The following is a 21325-nucleotide window of genomic DNA, read 5'->3' as shown; positions in this document are numbered from 1 at the left end:
AATACTAAACATTAAAGACAAAGGTTTTAGTAAGGTGTTCCTTAAAGGCTCCTTAAGTTTTCTAGGGTTTTTTTGTTTTGTTTTGTTTTGTTTTGTTTTGTTTTTAAATTCTAGTGTTCAGTGTTCTATATCGATCTGGCTTTGGTCATTAAAATGGGAGCAAAAATAAGCCTTGTAAGGGCAACCCAGTCCAGCAGCTGTAATTGTCCTGGACAAGAACAGACGGAAGCCATCCCCTCCTACCTGCATCTCCACCACTTTCCCCTTGCTGCTTGGGCTGAGTGACCACTCATAGCTGGTGATGCCATGGTCATCAGTGCTCTGGTTCCCAAAGAGGGTGATGGAGTTTTGAGGCAGGGTGATCACTTGGTTGGGGCCTGCACTGGCCACAGGGGGGTAATCCACCGCTTTGTTCACCGTCAGACTTGCAGTGGCAGAGCTGCTTGCTCCGTCAGAGTCCACCACCGTCAAGCTAGCAGGTCAGAGAAAGGAGTACAATCAGGGATGGGCTGAAGGAAGAGGAAGCAATCTGAGAGGACTGAAAAATCGAGGCTAAGAAATACCAAGGCAGCAGGGGTACCAAAGGGTTACCAATTCTTTATCCATTCTTCTCGGACAGGCAGACTACGACTAAATGCTCACCCTGACCGAGCGCCAGGCACTGTTCCAAGTGCTTTCTATCTCCTTAAATCCTCACAACGGCTCCATAAAGCACGACCCTCATTTTATTCCTTACATATACGAGGAGACTAAGGCACAGAGAGGTAACTTGCCCAAGCTTGAGTGGAGTCAGAATGCGAATCCAGGTACTACATCGCCAGCACCGTTCTGCTCTGCCACCTGCACGTGTCCGTGCACTGGGACCTTCACAGGCACTGTCTGCCCTGGCCCTCCCAGCAATCGTATGAAGTAGGCGTCCTCCATCTCCCTGGACAGGATGCTGACAGAGGCTACGTCACCTGCCCAGGGCTACACAGTGAGCCAAGATGCAAGCCCAGTTCTCTGACTCCAAAGCCAGAAACCAAGTTTTAAGCATAGACAATCCCTGGCCCCTAAAGCTGTGGGGTTCAAAGGCGCCCCCGAATAGAGCAAGCTCTGACTGCGGCCCGCTCTCCTCCTGCCATCCTGCCTCAGCCATGCATACATCGCAAGAAGGGATGCGCTGGGCAGACAGCCCCTGGGATGGACCAGGAGGGCCGGCTCCGGTAAGACAAGAGCCTGAGATGCAAATGAATTCTCCTACGCAACAGCCCCACAGCTTGTGCCAGTGTGAAATAGGATTTGCAAGAGGAAAAAAAAATGTTCATTTATAAGAGCAGGCTTTTTACCTAAATGATGCCTTCCAGCTGAACAGCCTAAAGCTTCTCTTGCCACCTCAAAATGTGAGCATAAGCAAGCAAGGAGGTTTGGGTTCCTTCCATTTTGCTGACAGAAAGAGGAAAAGCATAGAAAAGACATGTCGTTTGTTTAAATCTCACCACCAGCCACAGACAGAGCCAGACATCTGTGGGGCTGCATCCCACAGTCTCACCTTTTACCTAGGGCCTGAAAGGGATTTGGGGGATTTTAGCCTTTAGAGAAAGAGCACAAAAACATCAGACACACAGACATGTGCAAGTCAGCAAATATCTGAAGAAGAAAAATCCACAGAAATTTTCCTCTTTTTCCATTTTCCATGTTGTTTTCACAGTTTGTTTTTGTTTGTTGTTTTTTTTTTTAACATATCCTATTTGTCTCCTATTTCAGAGCAAAAGCAAGTTATAGACAAATGGCAAGATGGCAGCTGCCCGTTTACTCTTTCACCTCAGTCCCAGGCTTGCCTGCAAGAATCCTGGACCCGATGAGCCGCCGACCACAGGGCTGGGGAAAGGAGCCACTGCCATGTCAAAGGAGGAGAGAAGGAAAGGTGATTGGAACCAAACAGGCTGGATCTTAATGCTAATCAAATCCAGTCCCATCATTTCATAAATTGAAATTGACAGAAAAGAAGAATCGCTCCCAATACCGCATCCGCCCAAACACTGTGATTAAAAGTGCAGACTCGAGTCATGCTGCCTGTGTGACCTTGGGCAAGTTACTTAACCTCTCTGTGCCTAAATTTCCTAATCTACAAAATAATAGTAATTATAATACCTGCTATAGGATTAAATGAGCCACTGCCTGCACAGAGTTCACAACAGTACTAAACACCCAGTAAGTGTTCCAGAAGCAGACACTAATATTATTACTTTTTTAAAAAGGATCAACCTGGCCCAAGCTAAATTTCTTAAGTGTTAGAACTCCTACATTAGAAATCGAAGGTAAAAACCAACTCACTTTCCCATTTTAAGCCAATGAGAAGGCTCTAACCTTGTGGACTGGCAACTGCCTTTCATTCATCTGAAGTCTTAAGTCAGTAAGAGGGCTGCAAAGTCATATATATTTACAGGGCAGGTGCTGTTCTAGGACCTGTCACTGTGTCTCTGGTAGTGTCAAAACCTGGTAAACTGCAGACCCAGCGGGGCAGAGAGACGCCCACGAATAAACTGTTGCACCACAGAGATAGTTCAGGTGCGACAGTTCCGGGAGAGACATGTTCCCTCCTCTCAGAGGAACCTCAGGAGGGTCCACTCTGCCTCACAGAAAACTGAGTAGGTCCTTAAGGATGGGCAGAACTCTGATGGACTGAGAAGAGCATTCAAGGAAGCATGAACAAAATATGTAAGGTCAGGTCAAGGAGAGGAACAGAGCGAGTCCGGACTTGGTTACAGATTCTGTACTTCGGTTCTAGCTGAAATGTGTGACCTCAGAGAAGTTAGTAAATACACTGAGCCTCATTTTTCTCAGATGTAAAATGAATTTAGTATCATGTACATACGGTGTTTTATGATACTCACATACAAGTGCTCTGTAACAGACAAGGAGTTTTGCAAACCTAAAGAGGACTACTCTTGAGTCAGCTCACACTCTTACTAATCACATCCTAGAATGTCGACATGAGTTCCCAGGACTATCTTTGAACCAAATTCTCTAAAATACCCCAACAGAAAAAGATCCCACAAATCATACTGAAATAAACCACTAGTCCAAAGTAAAGATTTTGAGACCTTGTAAGTTGAGGAAGCATTTACCAAAGGGAAGAGACAAGATGGGAATGGGTTCCTTCTAGATTTTTCCTGAGAAAAGGCACAGGAAGATAGGCCCTTTCACTTAATGACAGAAATCCCCCCCAAAATGGGGATCTGCCAGGCACAGCTTTGGGAATGGTTAACTGTGGTGGGTCCTGATCTACTATGCAAGGCCCGTTGCCCTAGAAAACGGTGACCACAGCCACCAGTAGGACTCAGAGAACTAATGGAACCAAAGGTTCTATCGCTTCTCAGCCTTCTGGCTAAGATCAAGTGTGGAACCAAAGGCTCTATCATCAACCAAGTCTATAATGACTTTGATATCTGTCAGAGTTACTCCTAGGAGAATATAAAACCCACAAGGGAAAAACATAGCCTAAGGGAAACTTGAAGGGTCCTAATTTACCTGAAAGTGTAGTTCCCAGGGACGAGCTTACTTAGTTTTAATATGGCCGTGTCTTCAGAAATCTTCTCTTCTCTCAGAGGTCCCTTAAGCTCCTCCCAATGGTATTGGACGATTTTATCATCATCAGTGCTTTCTTGACCATAAAGAAACATCAGTTACAACACGAGAGCGGTGGGTCTCAGCACTTACCCAGCTTTACAAACCAGGGCAACTACCCAGAGATGTGAGGCTAGGAAAACTTCATGAAAGGACAGACTATCTCTCCAGAGTGTTTCTCCCCTAGGAATATTGGGTCATTCTGCCTCGCTATGAATATTCCACTGTGTAGTTTTCCAAGGACCCCAACACAGGCAACCTCTGGTTAAAATGCTACTGTATGAAAAAAGGAAAATAAAAAATTCTTAAACACATGGAAAGATAAAACCTCACTTAAAATAAAAGAAACGCAAATTTAAATTACACTTCAGATACTGTTTTTTGTAACCTACCTGCTTGGTGAGGCCAAAGTTTCAGAACACACTCTGGGGGTACAAGTGTGGAGCAAACCCTCTCCTGAGTCACAGTGGAAGCCCAAGCTCATACCCTCTCCATAAACAGCAACCTAGCAAAACTGGTCTTTGCCCCTGCAACTCCTCTTTGAGGAATTTATCCTACAGATTCATCCGCACATGTGTTAAATGTCACGCTTACAAGATTATTCATGGCAACATTCTCTGTAGCAGCAAAGGACCAAAAATAATCTAACCGGTCATCAATAGAGACTGACTGAAGCCAAGGATACAGCCACACGGGGACATACACAACCATTCAAAGGAAGGCTGTGCAATCCATCAGAGAAAGAAAACAAAACTATTTCACGTACTGATTCAGAAAAATTCTTCGACGTAGAGAAACAAGCATTGTACACAACAGTGTGTACTCTGTGTTATCATAAAGACTACATACGTATTTTCTTACATATGCAGAGACTGTCTCTAGAAAGAAATATAAAATAATACCATTGACTGGAGGACAACTGGCTAGCTGGGAGATGGCAGTCGTGGTGATTCTCTCCGCTGTACACTCTTACACATTATTTAGCTTTGACCTATTCACCAATACACAGTAAAATGGGGCTACGTGACCCTTTCTGCCGCTCTCACAAGTGCTTCTTCCTGTTCTCTCTTCTCTCTTGTCCTGCTATTCTTCCACCCTCCTCTTCTTGCCAGTTCCCTCTACGTAAAATGTTAAACCTTGCTGGAGAGTCCTCTGCTAGAACAGTACTGCCTTGGCCATTAGGACGACTGTTGGCAAGACAATCACGGTAGCAGGGCCTTACTAGGCCAAGGTCCCCAAGGGGACCAAGTAAATACTGCTGAGATGACAGGCCTGAAACCCCCTGTAGGCATAGCCAGCCTCAGTGGCAAAGACCCACAAGTCTTCTCATGTCACCCATCAGGGGACACTATTCCGAAGGGTGAAATGTTCACGAGCCCGGTCTGGGCATGGAGCATGTTCTGGGAGTCTCTCCGGGAGGAGGCTGACAAGAATCCAGTCAGGCCTTGCACGCTGGGGGCGGGCTCCCAGCCGAGACCCTCCGTTACTGATCTTGCACAAGAGGAAGGAGCTTTGTTTCCATAACTGAGAATGGTGACTCTATCTAAGCAAATTTGAAAACAAGCAAGTTTCATACAAAATAATATTAAACATCTGCAAAATCCTACTTTCTTACCATCTCAAAAGAGCAGAAATATTACTTCAAACAAGTCACATGGGGTTTTTTAATAGGGTCTGTCCAGTTTTTACTTCCTAATCAGTTGCTTGAGATGGGTAGTCTTCCCATAACATGGTCAAGAAGATGGGCCTAACTTGACGTAGGTGGCACCAAATCTTTTTTTTTTTTTTAAAGTGGGCTCCACACCCAGCAGGGAGCCCAGCACAGGGCCTGAACTCACAACCCTGAGATCAAGACCTGAGCTGAGATCAAGAGTTGGACACTTAACCAACTGAGCCACCCAGGTACCTCTGGCCCCAAATCTTCCACAGTGTTTCTATCACAGTTCACAGTGAATGCTCCTCTAAGACATCATGCCTAGATAAGTACTCACGGCTGCCATCAATGACTGTAGAAGTGGTTGGCAGAGAGATCTCCTGGAACTGTGGCGACACGATGGCAACAGGAGGCTGATTCTTCCGGGGCTCTGCAAGAAAACAATGCAGAAAACACTGGAAGAGGAGCTTTTTTTAAAAAAAAAATTTAGCTGTTCTTATTTATTCAATTTTTTTAAAGACCTTATTTATTCATTTGACAGAGAGAGAGAGAGCACGCACAAGCAGGGGGAGCAGGAGAGGGAGAACCAGGCTCTCCACAGGGAGCCCAATGTGGGGCTCAGTCCCAGGACCCTGGGATTGTGACCTGAGCTGAAGGCAGATGTTTAACCAACTGAGCCCCCAGGTGTCCTGGGAGCTGGGTTTTGTTTTCAGTTTTTTTGGTAAAGATTTTATTTATTTATCTGTGAGAAAGAGAGAAAGAGAGCACAAGCAGAGGGAGAAGCAGGTTCCCACTGAGCAGAGAGCCCGACATAGGGCTCAATCCCAGCACCCTGGGATCATGGAAGAGGGGTTTTATAAATTATAGGAGGAGCAGGCCTATGTTGGTGAATTATAAATTAGTTTCCATTACATAACTGACGGGTGCCGCATCACCGAATGGAAAGTTACAACACAAGGTTACTATTCCAGCATAGGACACATGGAAGCATCAGAGCTCTTCCAAACTTGACTACTCCTAAGACCATGCCTAGTGCATGCTTCCAGTGCTCACGTGCTATCTTGTTCATGACAAGGACTACAGTGGCACAAGCTGAGTAGAGGAGGACAACAAACAAGCTTTGCACAACAACTATCCCTTGGCACAGACTATGCTGAAAAGAGAACGGATGATTTCCCAGCCATCCCTAAGCTGATTGTGTCTAGGCCTGAGTGATGGCAGGGTCACAAACCACTCATTTGGGTCCACCCAAATGATTACGAGCTACAAACCCAATGCCCTTTTCTTTGAGAGAAAAATCCAACAGTCTTTATGTTAAACACATTTTTAGGAAGGTGAAAGGATTACCTTGACTACAGAGTTCAAGGAGCAAATAGAAAATCTATTACCAACAAAGACAGAAAACAGTATTAAGAATTTGTGCCAATGTATATGTCACTCTCTGTATATGTCACTTGCCCCAAACCTCCCTAAAAGTGTAGAATAAGATACTTTGTTATTGCACTGTAACATACCAATGGTGGATCACTTAAAAAGGATGACAGGATTTGCTTCCCAAGGTGAAAAAAGACTGGCGGGGTTTAAATGAGGAATTCTGTGTACAAAACCCGTATCTGGAAAGAGATCAGAAAGAGCCAGCCATTTGGCTGGTTCTCCTTCTACATGCTTCTCCCAGTCTCCTGGCTTTCTGGTGTCTCTTAGTCACAACACATGGTCCTCTGTCAGCATGACCTACTTGGAGAAGCAGTTCTCAGACAGACAGGCTACTGCTCGGGCCATACTGCACTGGGGGCCATATGACTAATACTCCTCTGCCCAGCCCAATGTTCCAACTAGAACCGAAGTATATACCCTGCCACCCTAACCTTTTACCACACTGAACTAGGAATTGCCCAATGAATACAGTAAAAAAAAGAACAACAACAATGGGAACTAAAAACCCTTCAAGTCAAATCTCCCTCTCTTTGGGAATCCTGCAGAGGAAGCAATGGAGACTCAGCCAGGGCTGGGAAATTCATACCTGGTTTTACTGTCACGTTCACATAGCCTTCCCCATGGGCATTTTGACCGTCTACAATCACTTTGAATTCATATAAGCCTGGAGTAAGCTGCAGAAGTGAGAGAAGACCTTTTAGACAACCAAAAGGGCAGCAATTCTATGTAAAATAACACATGTATCTGAACTTCCCATGCTGATACTGCACTCTTGCATAGTTTCCAAAATGGAGAGAGTAAACCAGCTGAGGAGATGAAACAATGAATTATAAACTAGAAAACCATAGCTTTTAATGTGAATCTTATTACTAGCTGACTCTAGAACAACAAAAGGGAATTCAATATCTCTGTACTCCCATTTTCTTTTCAGAAGAACATTAAGGGCCCAACCATCCTATTTCATAGCGTTATGAAATTAAAATAATCATCTCTGCAAAGAAAATCATTTTGTAAAAATACCAAATAGCTCCCAAATATCTGAATATTTTCCCCTTCTGATTTCCACTAACTATATAAACATAATATGAAAGAAAGAAAATCACCCACAATCCCACTGTCCTAACACACCAGTTAATCCTATTTCTCTTACTTTCTTCCAGTCCTTGACCACATACAAAGAATGACTTTTCAATAGTTCATTCGTTCAGGAAACATTTGTTGAGAGCCAATTAGACGCTGGACATTATCCTAGGCTTGTAGTTTGGAGAGGAGTAAGATGAGACCTCTACCTCCAGGAACTGGACTTTCAAGCTCCAGTTAGAATCAAGGTGTGCATCAAGCTTTTTGTTGTTGGTGTCAGTTCTTGTCTTTTATTAACCTGTACACAAGTACCCTGGTCTTCTGGTTTGTTGAAGCAGTAAGTCAGACAACATCTACCACAAGAATGCCTGTCAGATGGCCAGCCGTAAAAACTCCAGCATCGCATTCATCTGAAGGGCACTCCCGATGAAGGTGACTGGTTTTGCCATTCTCATCCACCTTCTGGTATTTCCGGACAGCCGGCTTAACCTTCTTTCTCTCATGCTTATTCTTCTTGGGAGTGCTGCAAGACTCCTTCCTTCTTTTTAGCCCCACCACAAAGTTTCAGCACAAGATGAAGAGGGGCCTCCTTTTGAATGCTGTAGTCACACAAAGTCTAGCCACCTTCCAGTTGCTTGCCAGCAAAGATCAGTCTCTGCTGATCAGGAGGAATTCCTGGATCTTGGCCTTTATGTTTTCTACTCTGAGGATTCAACCTCAAGAGTGATGATCTTCCCTGTAAAGGTTTTCACAAAAATCTGCATCTTGGCAGCAGTCCCACTGCAGATGGCAGATCAGAAAGAAAAGCCCGCATCAAGCTTTTTATTATTCTTTCTTCTGTTCATTTACCATAAGCACCTTCCCCCATTGTAACAGTCTTTTTAATGGTCACTTCCAACGCTGCAGAATACTGCAGAGTACACGTGTCATATCACATAAGCGTTCCACATTGTTGGTATCCAGGTTGTTTCCAGGCTTTTACTATTATAACCAATACTGTGATAAACATCTTTCAGATGAACGAGGTTCCTCCTTTCTTCCAAATGATCTTTGAGCAAATGCTAATTGACTAGTGTTTTTGATGTTTTTCTTCTTGGAAAGCTCTCATTCCTTGGCTTTCACTTTTCTCATTTCCTTCAGTTTCTTCTTCCTTGCACACCTTTAATCACTGTGCTCCCCAGGATTCCAACTGCACTCTACACACTCTGTCGGGATCATCTCATACATTACCATGACTTCAAATGTCATCTGTTTGAGGTTGGTGTGCAAATTTCTCTCTCTAGCGCAGACTTGTGTCCTGATCTCTAGTCCCTGAGTCCCAGCTACTTCACAGGCACCTCAAACTCACTCTGTCCAAAAATGATTTAATCATCTGTAAACCTCATCCAAACTTGCTCCTCTTTCTGTGTTCTTCATTTTAGTGAATATCACCACTGTTGTGCCTACCCAGGTGCCTGAGCCAAAAGGCTAGAATGATCCTAGACTTCTCTTCCCCAATTTGCCACTCACTTCCATCACCAGGCCTTATCGAGTCAACCTCCATTATACTCCTGACATCCACTCACTTCTGTCCATTCACAATGCCATCACCTTAGATTTCAACCATCAGAGCAAAGTTATTAAAAGCAAGAGCTTCAGGGATAGAAAGTTCTAGTTCAAATCTACCATTTAATAGCTTTGTGAACTTTGGCTAAATTACTTTATTTTTCCAATTTTTAGTTTTGTCATATAAAACAGGTATTAGTATCTACATCTTGGGGTTGGTTAGTGCATACAACAATTAGCACTGTGTCTGGCACATATTATGAGCTCAATCGTGGTCTTTCAGTTTTATTTGTTTTTCAACTCAGGTTATCACCAACTCATACCCACATCTTTCAACAGATTCTCAATTGGCTTCCCCAGTTTGAGTCTTACTTCCTCCAATCTGTAGTCAGGATAAGTTTTCTAAACCGAAAACCTGAACTAGTCTTTCTGCTGTCTAAAACCTTTCAAAGGGTCCATATTCCCTGTGTATAAGATTCACAGTCTTCACTCTGCGACCCGTGCATCTCTCCAACTTTGTGCCACTGCTCTTCTCATGCCAGAGGGTCTAGTCGTGCTGAACCACACAGAATTCCCTTTCTGCCACATTTTATGTTTGGCCCAGTGGACATTGCTTCCCCTGCATCAGCACTCCACCCTTTACCAAGAAAGTGAGTCACTGGAATGACCCCACTAACTCCCCAGGGCTTCAATACTCCGTGCACTGACCTAGTGCATCCCCTGTTATAATTTAATTGTCTGCTTCTGGCCGGTATCACTGGTGAGACTCTACTGTCCTTGAATGTGAAGATTTTGATCAATCCACTGGTAAATCCCCACCGCCTGACACATAACTAGTGTGCGATGAACAGTTGTTAAAGAAAAAAAGAATGAACGAATGAATGAGACTGCCTGGCTAAAGGATATGAACATTTTTATGCTTCCTAATAACTACACTGAATCCCAAAAAAAGACTGAGCCAATTTACACAGTCTTGTGGCCACAAAAAACTTAGCTTATCTCCCAAATTCTAAAATCCTTATGTTACCCTTAAAAACTGTTTAGTGTATATTTTCAGCTATCACCACCATGCTTATAGTCTCCTCACCATAAATGAACATTTGAGAATCATACACTAACAAATACTGGATGTCAGCCAGACTTTTGGAGGATTCACTTCTGAAAGAATGTTCCTGATTTAAGTGTGAACAGAAGATTCTACATGTGACATTTTAGAAAATGGTCAGCACCTCTACCCCACCCCTGCAAGTGAGAGGAAGCAAATTCACCTTGGACAGTTTGAGGATCTGAGAATGTTTCCCTTCCATCTCTCCACTGTAGTTTTTAGGATGAGTAATCAGCTGCCAGTCGTAGGTGTAGGTTTCTCCTATAGAAGGGCAGTTACAGAAATCATGAAAACACACACCCACACACAAAGAGGGCAGCCGCACAGCCTGCCAATAACAAATCTCTTCTAAATCTTGACAAGGCCTCAGTTTTTAAGATTCCACCCCAGAGCCTATAGGAAACCAAATGTCTTGTTGAAAGAAAGGGAGGATTCTGCTGACTCAGCTACAGTCAGGGCTTCCTCCACCCTCTCCCAACAGTGCTCTCTCCTGCCCCACAGCCAGTCTCCCTTTGAAAGAGGCCAATCCTCCTTCCAAATACCAGGTTGTTCATGGTGTGGCATCACAGTGAAAATACAAGCCCTATCAACCACTATAGATGAACTTAATGGGAACAAAGGCCATTTTCTTGCGAAACTTCTTTTGCAACAAAGAATAGCAATGACTTCTAAATAACATGGTTCAAAAATAGCTTTTTTACAGAGTGCTAACAATGCTTGTCTCACTGAGGTCATCACACCCTGGTGAGTTAAAAGAGCTACTTCATTCCTGCTGAGCTAAATAACACACTGCAGAAGATGGTAGGGGATGGCCCATTTAAAACAGGCCCCACTGAAATTAATAAAGATCAAATGAAGCATTAAATGGTCTTCATTTGTAGCTCAGACTGTATGACTGGGTAGGACAAGGACAGGATCCCATTATCTAAATGGAATCCCACCCCCATGAAAGTGGTCTTAAATTTGGGGGGAAACGAAATTCACATCTGATGAGGGACAGATGGGGCTGGGTACGAAGGCTTAGTTTATGTTACTACCCAGAAGGAAAAGAGAAGAAACCTCAAAAGCGTAACAGGGAATGGTCATCTCTTTCTTAGTTCATGAGTTTGTAAGTTAGCACATAGAATCAAATTCCAAGATAGCCTTCATCTGAAGACCAGATTTTATTTTATAAGCTTGAGGTGCAAGATCTATCACTCTTCCTTCCTCCCCAAAATACTAGCTTTGTGTTGGACAGTCATCATGCCTGGGCAGCTCTCACACATATATTCTGTGGAAGTCAAGTCAGATGAGAAGGAGGAAAGCAGCGGCAGCTGCAGAACTGGTGCTAAGAGATGACCTTCCAACTAGAGTTGGAAATTTTTCTTCCACACAGAAATCGGACTCACACTAGTTTGGGAACTGACAGTTCTACAATATTTCAGGCTGGCAATGCAATTTCAAGAAAGGGCAATATTCCTAGGACAGAAAAGTTTGGGGGATGAATTATGCCTCACAGCCAAAAATTTACCCAAGGGTAAGAACAACTGATGATAGGTCTGCTAGACAGAATGCTGGTTTAAATGATTTAGGGCAGTGGTTTTCAAACCATGCCTCCTAACCTGAGAGCAATCCTGAGGGGTGCTTCGAGGGCTGCCGCAGGAGATGAGGGGGAGGATGAGTAGGCAGAGCTACTCCTGTTCACTTGTCCCCAATCGGGAAAGTTTGAAACCATTCATCTCACGTGTCTGATAAAGGCTGAACAACCCGTGGAGAGGACAGTTGAAAGGAATCTCTTTCTCAACCCATGTGTTTTAGACTTCATCAAAGTCTCCATTTTAACTACAGTCCCTAAGCCCTCTTTAAATAGAACCCATGTCCTGATCTACAAGGTGACAGCAACTCACAGACATGTATATGCAAACAGGGGTTAGACAAGAAAATAAAGCAGAGCCCAGTGCTTTTCACAAAACAGTGGAGGCAACTGCAGCTCAAGGCAGTTCTCACTGCCATCTTCAAAGGCCACCAGGTTCAGTCACCTGAACTTACCACCAGAGGGAGTCCGGATAAAGCTTCTCTGGAGGAAGATGGAATGAACAGATAAGGAAACCTCAATGTGAGGGCAGAAATATAGAAAGAGGAGAGCATTTAGGTTCTGGAAAAGTACTTTTGCATAAATACACTAGTTGGTAATAGGCCTGTTAGAAAGCAGGACTATTGTTAGGAAAGGTGTGTACCTAATCCTGAATCCTAAAGTATGGCATTTGATTTGACTAACCCTGTAATAAGAGAAGCATAAACCCAATGCAATCATTTTCCATCAAAGTATACTTGTGTGTTTCTATGCCAAATGTTAGTATTAATATATTAATATATATTTCAAAGGTGAAAGGGAGGCTCATATTATAAAAGTTTTCTTAAATAATGAATGCAGCACCCCCTAATTTATGTATTTCATAGATCCCAATTTTATGCATCACATTGGGCTTGTCTTTTTTTTAAGATTTTATTAATTAATTACTTTATTTATTTATTTGAGAGAGAGAGAGCACAAGAGCACAAGTGGAGGGAGGGAGAGGGACAAGTGGGGCTCAATCTCACCACCCTAAGATCACGATCTGGGCTGAAATCAAGAGTCAGATGCTTAACCAACCAAGTCACCCAGGAGCCCTGTCTTCCTCTTTTTTTAAATGTCAAATCTCTATTAGCCATAGTCTTAAATACTGCTCTACAAGTTCTACCTCTGCTATTTACTAGTTGTTTGGACAAAATAAATAGGTTAACCTCAGTCTCAGGTTCTTCCTCTTTTAAAGGGGTATAATCCAACCGCCACTTAATGAGCATCACCTATATGCTAGGCACTGAGGTAGGTCCCTTATATACTGTTTCATTTGCCCTTAAAGTAACCTTATGAAGTAGAAATTATTATCCTCATTTTACTGAGATAGAAATGGAAGCATAAAAATAATTTGTTTCAAATCATTCAGCTAATATCTAGCTGAGCTGGGATTTGAACCCAGGCTGACATCGAAGCCCATGATTTCAAACATTATATTATATTGCCTCTCACAACAGATAAACATTTGTGCCTGTTCTCACAGGACTGCTGCAATGAGTAAATGAGTTAAGGTATGTAAATATCATAAATTAAAATATTATCCAAACGTAATTAAGGGGATGTTTTACCTTCAAGTGGTTCTTGGAGAACATATGCATTTAACTGAACTTCATTCTTGGGCAGGGTAATCTGAACACTCTTTCCAGCAGATACCACCAGTTCCTTCACAACTGGAACCAAAGAAAAGAAACAAGAGATAAGAAATTAGAGCCAGACTACCTTATTCCTCTCTATCCTTTTGGGGACAGATTTCTTTTATAAACAATATTCAACTACTGCCGTTATTTCCTCATTATTTACCTACTCTCTAATCCCCTGAAATCTTATTCTGCCCCATTTTCCCACTGAGAAAGATCTTTTGAGGTCATCCACAAACAGCTCCTTGCAAATCCAGTAACTGTTTCTCAACCCGCATCCTTTACTTCAGTGGCATCCAATACTGCTGACTGCCTCGATATTGAAACACTCAGATTATCAGGACACCATATTATTCTACTTTTATTCCTTTGTCTCTGAGTTTTCCTCCACTGTATTTTAACTATAGTCTATCCATAAGCCCTCTTTATATAGTAATTTCTATGGAGTTCAATAATCAGCGTTCAACAGTATTTCAAGGATCATCTTTATGCTGATAAACAACTTTCTAATAAATACATCTATAAAGTTCCAAAAAGAAAAGCCAAATGTTGATCACAAAGACGGCCTTAATTTCATTCTATTCCAATTGCTACAACCACAGACTTAGGTTATTCCAAGAATCTTAACTGGTCTTCCCTCTGCCAGAACTCCCCGCTCTAATCCATTCTGTCTCCCTAAAATACCCACCATCATTAGTTTTTCTAAAATACTCCCCCCACCATGTTACTTTCCTACTTAAATCCCCACTCCCATACCACATTCAAGGCTAACTGCCAACCTGGCATTAGAAAACCATTATCATCTGATCACACTACCTCACACCTCCTACCCAATTCTGCCTCCAATTATATTCATTTTCCTTCCTGTGCTCCATGGAAGACAAGGTCTACACTTGAGGACTTTACCAACACTATTTCCTTCAACTGGGATGTATGCTTTCTTTATTCTCAATCAGTACTTTGTTTCTAGCATAATGCCAGTCTTCTCTCCAAGAAATCTCAGACCACTTCGGTTCAAACTTATCTACTTTCTGAATGAAGTACCTCAGCATTTTTGGAATACCCATGTCAGCTAATAGCTAAATACAGTATATTTTCAGTATAGTCTTCATACTATTTCAATAGCTATTTCATACATCTCTGGGTTCTCAACCTTGGCACTACTGATGTTTTGGACCAGATAATTCTTTGTTGTGGGGGTGGGGGAAATTGTCCTGTGCACTGCATGACAGCTGGCAGGATCCCAGGCCTCCACCCACTAGGTGTCAGTAGCATGCCCAAAATGTTTGCAGGTTGTTGAGACCCACTACTATGTAAATCTTACTTCTCTGACAATAATTGTTATTTGGTATGAGACCTAGGAACTAGAGAGCTTAAAACAAACAAATGGCTGGTCCGCTCATATTTCAAGACTGAGGGGTAAGAAGGACCTCCTAGACAATCATGAAATTTGAGATGTATCTGTCTGCTTAGGACACTCTGAAGTGAATTTCAAAAAAACAAAAAAGAAAGAAAGAAAAGAAAAAAAAAAGGAAAGAGAAATCACTATACTCAGAAAGACTATAATGGACAAAAACAGTGTTACTCAAACCCTTCACAATCACATCAAAAATTACAGGCATTATGCCTGAAAACAAAAATTATTTTAGTCCCTTAGGATTGAAACCCCCCAAATTTCATGTTATACTATGAAAAGAAGTATGAATATGAAAGAAGTATGAATATGAAAGAAGAGCCTATGAATTGAAATAAAAAATCAGCAAAACTTCATTTTTACTGGCTTTGCTTCACCCTGTTGCCTTTTTCAGGGGATAAAGATCAAGTTAGTTTCCTTGATTAACCACTTCCTCCTAATACCTTAGGACAGCACTCATGAAGCCCAGACTTGTTAAGGCAACACTCCTTATAAATCTCCTCCCTATGGATGGGTTGCTTTAAAAATAAAGATACTGCCAAAATCAGAAAGACAAATATCTGACCTACAATCAGCCATTCAGAAGGCAAATAGGTACAAAGATCCAACTCTCTTCGCAGTGGCTTCTACTTGTTTGGTTCCTCGAATATTACTTCATTGAATCTTGTGCCTTTAAATTCCAGGCACAGTGGAATCTGGCTCTGGGAAAATGAGCCTCATTAATTTCCATAGGCTGGGGCCTGTTGAGAAAAGGATGGAGAGCCCCAAGTCCTATGATTACAGGAACAAAGACAGGATTATTTTTTCTCTAATCTACAGTACTCAAAAGTCATGCCTCTCTCTTTTCCTTGCACTAAAGAGAACACTGATCAAATGCTCCACTTTTCCATCCTATCTCCAAGGGCAGAAGTAGAGGGCCTCACCTGGGTATGGTGCTGAGGTGCTCTGGAAAGAGGCCTGGGGGTTAGGGGTAGCATAATTGTAGGAAGGAGCCACTGGCAGAGGGGTAGAAATCTGGATTTTCCCAAGGCTTTTTACTTGCTGAATGCTAGGTGTAGTACCAGGATCCTCTGATGTCTCAGGTTGGACTGACACATTCTTTGACCAACCAGGAATCTCCGCAGCCAGGACGGGGGTTAAGGGACTGGAAATTATAACTGCCTTGTGGACCTAAAGAAATGCAAAAATTCATTTGAATAGGCAAAAATTGTAACTCCAGATTTTTAGGTTATGTCTCATAAAATAATTGCACACTAAATTTTTTATAAAGAGTGCAAAAACCATCAAAAATATTAAAGGAACAAATCTCACCACCCAAACTGGTGTTAAAATGTTGTTATAAACCTTCCCAGTCTTTTTCTCTATGCACAGAGGTTTGCTTAAAACAAAACAGTAATAATCATTCTACGTATACTTTTCTTTTCTCAACATTTATATTCAATCTTTCTACAAATACTTATTAAGCACTTATTATGGCATGGGCCTTGTGGACCCAAAACATAAATGAAAGTGTGCTCAACATGTGCACAATCTAGTGAGAGAGAATAAAAATGTAAGAAATCAAAGGGATAAACACACCTATAAAAGTTAACAATGAACCGAAAATCTATAGTCTGAAGAGTACTTAGTTCCTCTCTTGGAGTGTGTGAAGAAGGATGGTTTAAATAAATAGATAAAGGCATTCTCTAGAGGAGAGTCCTAAGCTGAGTTTTTTTTTTTTTTTTAAAAGATTTTTATTTATTTGACAGAGAGAGACAAAGCAAGAGAGGGAACACAAGCAGGGGGAGCTGCAGAGAGAAAGGGAGAAGCAGGCTTCCCACTGAGCAGGGAGCCAGATATGGGGTTCGATCCCAGCACTCTGGGATCATGACCTGAGCTGAAGGCAAACGCTTAACGACTGAGCCACCCAGGTGCCCCCTAAGCTGAGTTTTAAAAGGTGAACCATTGTTTACTAGACAAAAGGCTGAGGGGAGAGATGAGTACAGGCACAGGAAATGAGATCAGCATGGCTTGTGCTGGGAACTGAGAGTCCATAAGCAAAGTGAGAGGCAGGAAGTAATAGAGGATGAGCTGGATAGACAGTCAAGGGCCAGGGGAAAGAAGACATATGCTACTCTAAGGTGCCGGGTAATGGTGAGCAATTATTGGGTTGTATATGGGGAAGAGAAAAAGTCGGATTTCTGTTTTAGGTGGATCATTCAGGTTGCTGCATCATGTAAGGGTTTGAAGAACTAAGACAACAGCAGGAACACCACTTTGGAGTGTACTGCACTCATCCAACTGAGAAATGATGAGTGGCTAAACAAAGCTGGTGGTATGGATTTTTTTTTTAAGTCAATGTAACTGAAGGGTAATTTACACCAAATAAACTGCACACATTTAAAATGTATAGGTCTATGCATTTTGACAAGGATCTATACCCACGTAACCACAATCAAGACAGAAACCATTTCGATCAGCCCCAGAAATCAACTCATTCCCCCTACCTCCATCCTCAGGCTCATATGCAACCACTGATATGTTTTCTGTCCCCACTAGTTACTTTGGGCTTTCTTGTATTTCATATAAAACTAATCATATACATACTATTTTCGTTTCTGGCTGCTTTCACGCAACATAATGTTTCAAAGATGCATCCATGGTATTGTTATAACAGTAGTTCATTCCTTTTTATTACCGAGTAGTATATTATTCTAGAGATATACCAAAATGTATTTATCCACTCATCTACTGATTTTTGTTTTCAGTTCTCAGCTCTTATAAATAATCTGCTATAAATGTTTGAAATCCAAAGTTTTTGTAAACATGTGTTTTAATTTATTTTGGGTAAATACTCAAGAGTACTTATTGCTGGTTACATGTAAGTGTATGTTGAACTTTATAAGGAACTGTGAGCTGTTATCTGAAGTGGCTCTACCATTTTGCATTTCCAGCGGCAGTGCAGGAGAATTCCAGCTGCTCCACGCTTCACTAATACTCCGTATCTTGGTATTTTTTATTCTTTTGTCATTCTAATGATACCGCATGGTGATACCTGCAGGTGTTCTTGTTTAATCTGATGACTAGCCAAGAATTTTGCAATAGGTTGTACTCAGAATTGGGCCTGCTCTCTCTGTACTCTTTACTTCATAAGATTACTCCCTAATTTTTCAGCCTTCAACTCTGCACTCTGACTCCTCAAGTCGGTAAGACTTCAGATTTCTGCCACCTGTGCTACACATAGTTGATGAATTCACAGTGCTCACCTGGCATTAGGTTTTGTCTTTCAAAGACAGAACTCTGCCTCTCTGATCTCTGCCTCCTTTTTTATCATGCCTTCTGGAATCTTCCTATTTGGGTGTAGTTTAGAGGTTCAGCCAGGGATTTTAGTAGAGTTTCTAGTGAGGTTATGGGCTTCACCACATTCTATGTTGTTGTTTTTTTTCTTTTTTAAAAAATTAACATATAATGTATTTTTTGCTTCAGGGTACAGGTCTGTGAATAATCAGTCTTACACAATTCACAGCGCTCACCATAGCACATACCCTCCCCAATGTCCATAACCCAGCCACCCTCTATTCCTTCCCCCTTATCCCCTAGCAGCCCTCAGTTTGTTTTGTGAGATTAAGAGTCTCTTATGGTTTGTCTCCCTCCCTATCACGTCTTGTGTCACTTTTTCCCTCCCTACCCCCCATGACTCCCCGTTCAGGTAATTTTTCTATACTGAACTCTGTTCTTTGCCACCATAAGAAAATAAGACTGAGGTTTTCCACTGCCATTTTTCTCTGCTGTGGGAGTTAGTGAATGCCCTCAGGCAAAAATTTTAAAAAGCTGCAAACTCACAATTATTATCACTTCTAGTTGCTGTTTTTCAAGAGTAAGCTCTCCTGTACCTTCTGTCTGCTTTTGGATCCTTTCCAGTTTCCTTAAATACATTTTTTTTTTTACATATTTTATAATTATTATCTGTGGGAAGATTCAGGAGACCACTTTACTCTGCCACCATTACTGGAAATTCCTCTAGTGGGATGGATTTTAAAATATTAAGGATCTAATATTTGTGAAGCTGAAATACATCTGGGGCTTGGGGAAAAGAATGCACGATGACTCCCATGTTTCTAGCTTGAATTGAGGGACTAACTATTGTGGTGTCAAAAACTAAGATAGACTACAAAGGAGCAACTTTAAGAAAATAACAGGCAAGTTTTGTTTCAGACATACTGAACCTGAAGTACAGCTGAGAAATTCAAATAGAGACCCAGGGTTGGAATCAAGTTCCCAAAGATAGCAGCTGAAGCCATGGGAATAAACAAGCTTGCCCAAGATGAGCAAGTAAGGCAAGGAAATGGGCCTTAAAAACAAGAATTCCCAAGAGTACTTCGGAATAACAATGTTCCTGTAATGAGGAAAAATATCTATTAATTAAAACTGACCCAGAAGGGGCGCCTGGGTGGCTCAGTGGTTTAAGCCGCTGCCTTCGGCTCAGGTCATGATCTCAGGGTCCTGGGATCGAGTCCCACATCCTCCAGCTCTCCGCTCGGCAGGGAGCCTGCTTCCCTCTCACTCTCTCTGCCTGCCTCTCTGCCTACTTGTGATCTCTCTCTGTCAAATAAATAAATAAAATCTTTAAAAAAAAAAAAAAAAACTGACCCAGAAAAAACAGAGGTAACGGAACTAGTAGACAAAGGTGTTAAAATAATTACTATGATTGTATTCCATATATTCAAAAAGCTATAGGAAAGACTGCAAGACTACTTATATTAAGGAGAGACACAGATGATATATTTTTTAAAAGACCCAAATCAGAGGTACCTGGCTGGCTCAGTTAAATGTGCAACTCCTGGTTTTGGCTCAGGTCATGATCTTCAGGTCTTGAGTTCAAGCCCCATGTTGGGTTCTGTGCTCAGTAAGGAGTCTATTTGAGATTCTTTACCCTTTCTTCTCCCTCCCTCACTGCTCTTTCCCCACCTCACACTCTCTCTAAAATAAATAAATAATAAAATCTTTTTAAAAAAAGACTCAAATCAAGCTTCTAGAGATGAATATTATAATGTCTAAGATGAAAAATACACGGTAGAAAAAAATTGTTTTGAACCACTGCTGCGATGAAGGTACGTTTACCCTGCTTATGTATAGACACACAAATAAAAATACACTGTAAAGATTTAATAGCAGCGTAGACAATGCAGAAGAAAAGATCAGCAAACTTGAAGACGTATCAACAGAAATGATTCAAAATCAAACACACAGAGAAAAAAGAATGAAAAGAAATTAACAAAGCAGCATACTCTATGACAGAATCCTCTTTTCTTGCTTTTCCCATTTTTACCCACTTTCTTTAGTTCATAGTCCCCTTCCTTCATCTTCAAAGCAAGTAATGTTACATCTATCTGTCTTTCTTCACAATTATATTGTCCTCTTCCACTTTTAAGGACCTGTGTTTAAATTGGGCCCACCAGAAAATGCAGGATCATCTCCCTATTTTAAAGTCAGCTGTTTAACAACCTTAATTCCAACTGCAACCCTAATTCCTCTTTGCTATGTAACATAACATATTCACAGGTTCCTGAGAGTAGGACATTGACCTCCTTAGGGGGACCATTATTCTGCCTATCATCATGAATAAATCAACAAAAGGAGATAAAATGGAATAAAAAATACGCAGTTAAATTCAAGGAAGAACATAAAAATAGGGATAAAATGAAAGAAGAATGCATGGGACAAACAAATAAATATTTCTGTTTGATAAAGTAGATCTGAATCCAATCACATCAGTCGTCACATTAAATAGTCTATACACCCCAATTAATCAGCAGACATTGTCAGATTAGATAAAAAACAACATCCGACTATATGCAGCTTACAAGAAATCCACTTTAAATACAAAAACACAAATAGGTTAAAGGTAAAAGCATGGAAAAAGCTACATTACACTAATATGAACCAAAAGAAAGCATGATGGGCTATATTAACATCAGACAAAACAGATTTCAGAGGAAAGAATATTAACAGAGATAAAGAAGATAATTTTATGATAAAAGGGTCAACTCACCAAGAAGACAGAACAATGCTGAACATTCACACAGTTAATAAAACTTTCAAAGTACATTAAGCAGAAACAGATCTAACAGGAGAAACAGATATATCCACAAATACAGTGTGATATTCCATCCTCTCAACTGATAGAAACTAAGAGAAAATAAGGATATAGAAGATCTAAACAAAAGTAACTGATCTGACCTAGTTGACATCATAGAACACTCACCCAACA

The 21325-nt window shown here is 41.5% G+C and overlaps 1 protein-coding gene across 3 annotated transcripts in view; it reads right to left on the bottom strand.

Moving 5' to 3' along the window:
* KIAA0319L (KIAA0319 like) overlaps window positions 1–21325 on the bottom strand; it is an 89149-nt gene that overhangs the window by 21877 nt on the left and 45947 nt on the right. For all 3 annotated transcript variants that reach the window (XM_045997701.1, XM_045997691.1, XM_045997705.1), the window contains exons 4-10: window positions 15999–16245; window positions 13593–13694; window positions 10591–10688; window positions 7284–7371; window positions 5601–5693; window positions 3514–3646; window positions 244–472 (exon numbers count right to left, since the gene is read on the bottom strand). In XM_045997701.1, coding sequence (XP_045853657.1) covers window positions 244–472; window positions 3514–3646; window positions 5601–5693; window positions 7284–7371; window positions 10591–10688; window positions 13593–13694; window positions 15999–16245 — 990 coding nt within the window. The remainder of the gene's footprint in view (window positions 1–243; window positions 473–3513; window positions 3647–5600; window positions 5694–7283; window positions 7372–10590; window positions 10689–13592; window positions 13695–15998; window positions 16246–21325) is intronic.

Source organism: Meles meles, chromosome 1 (genome assembly GCF_922984935.1).
Source record: "Meles meles chromosome 1, mMelMel3.1 paternal haplotype, whole genome shotgun sequence".
NCBI lineage: Eukaryota > Metazoa > Chordata > Mammalia > Carnivora > Mustelidae > Meles > Meles meles.
The sequence above is the reverse complement of the archived record's forward strand: the minus strand, read 5'-3'. Positions and strand labels throughout refer to the sequence as shown.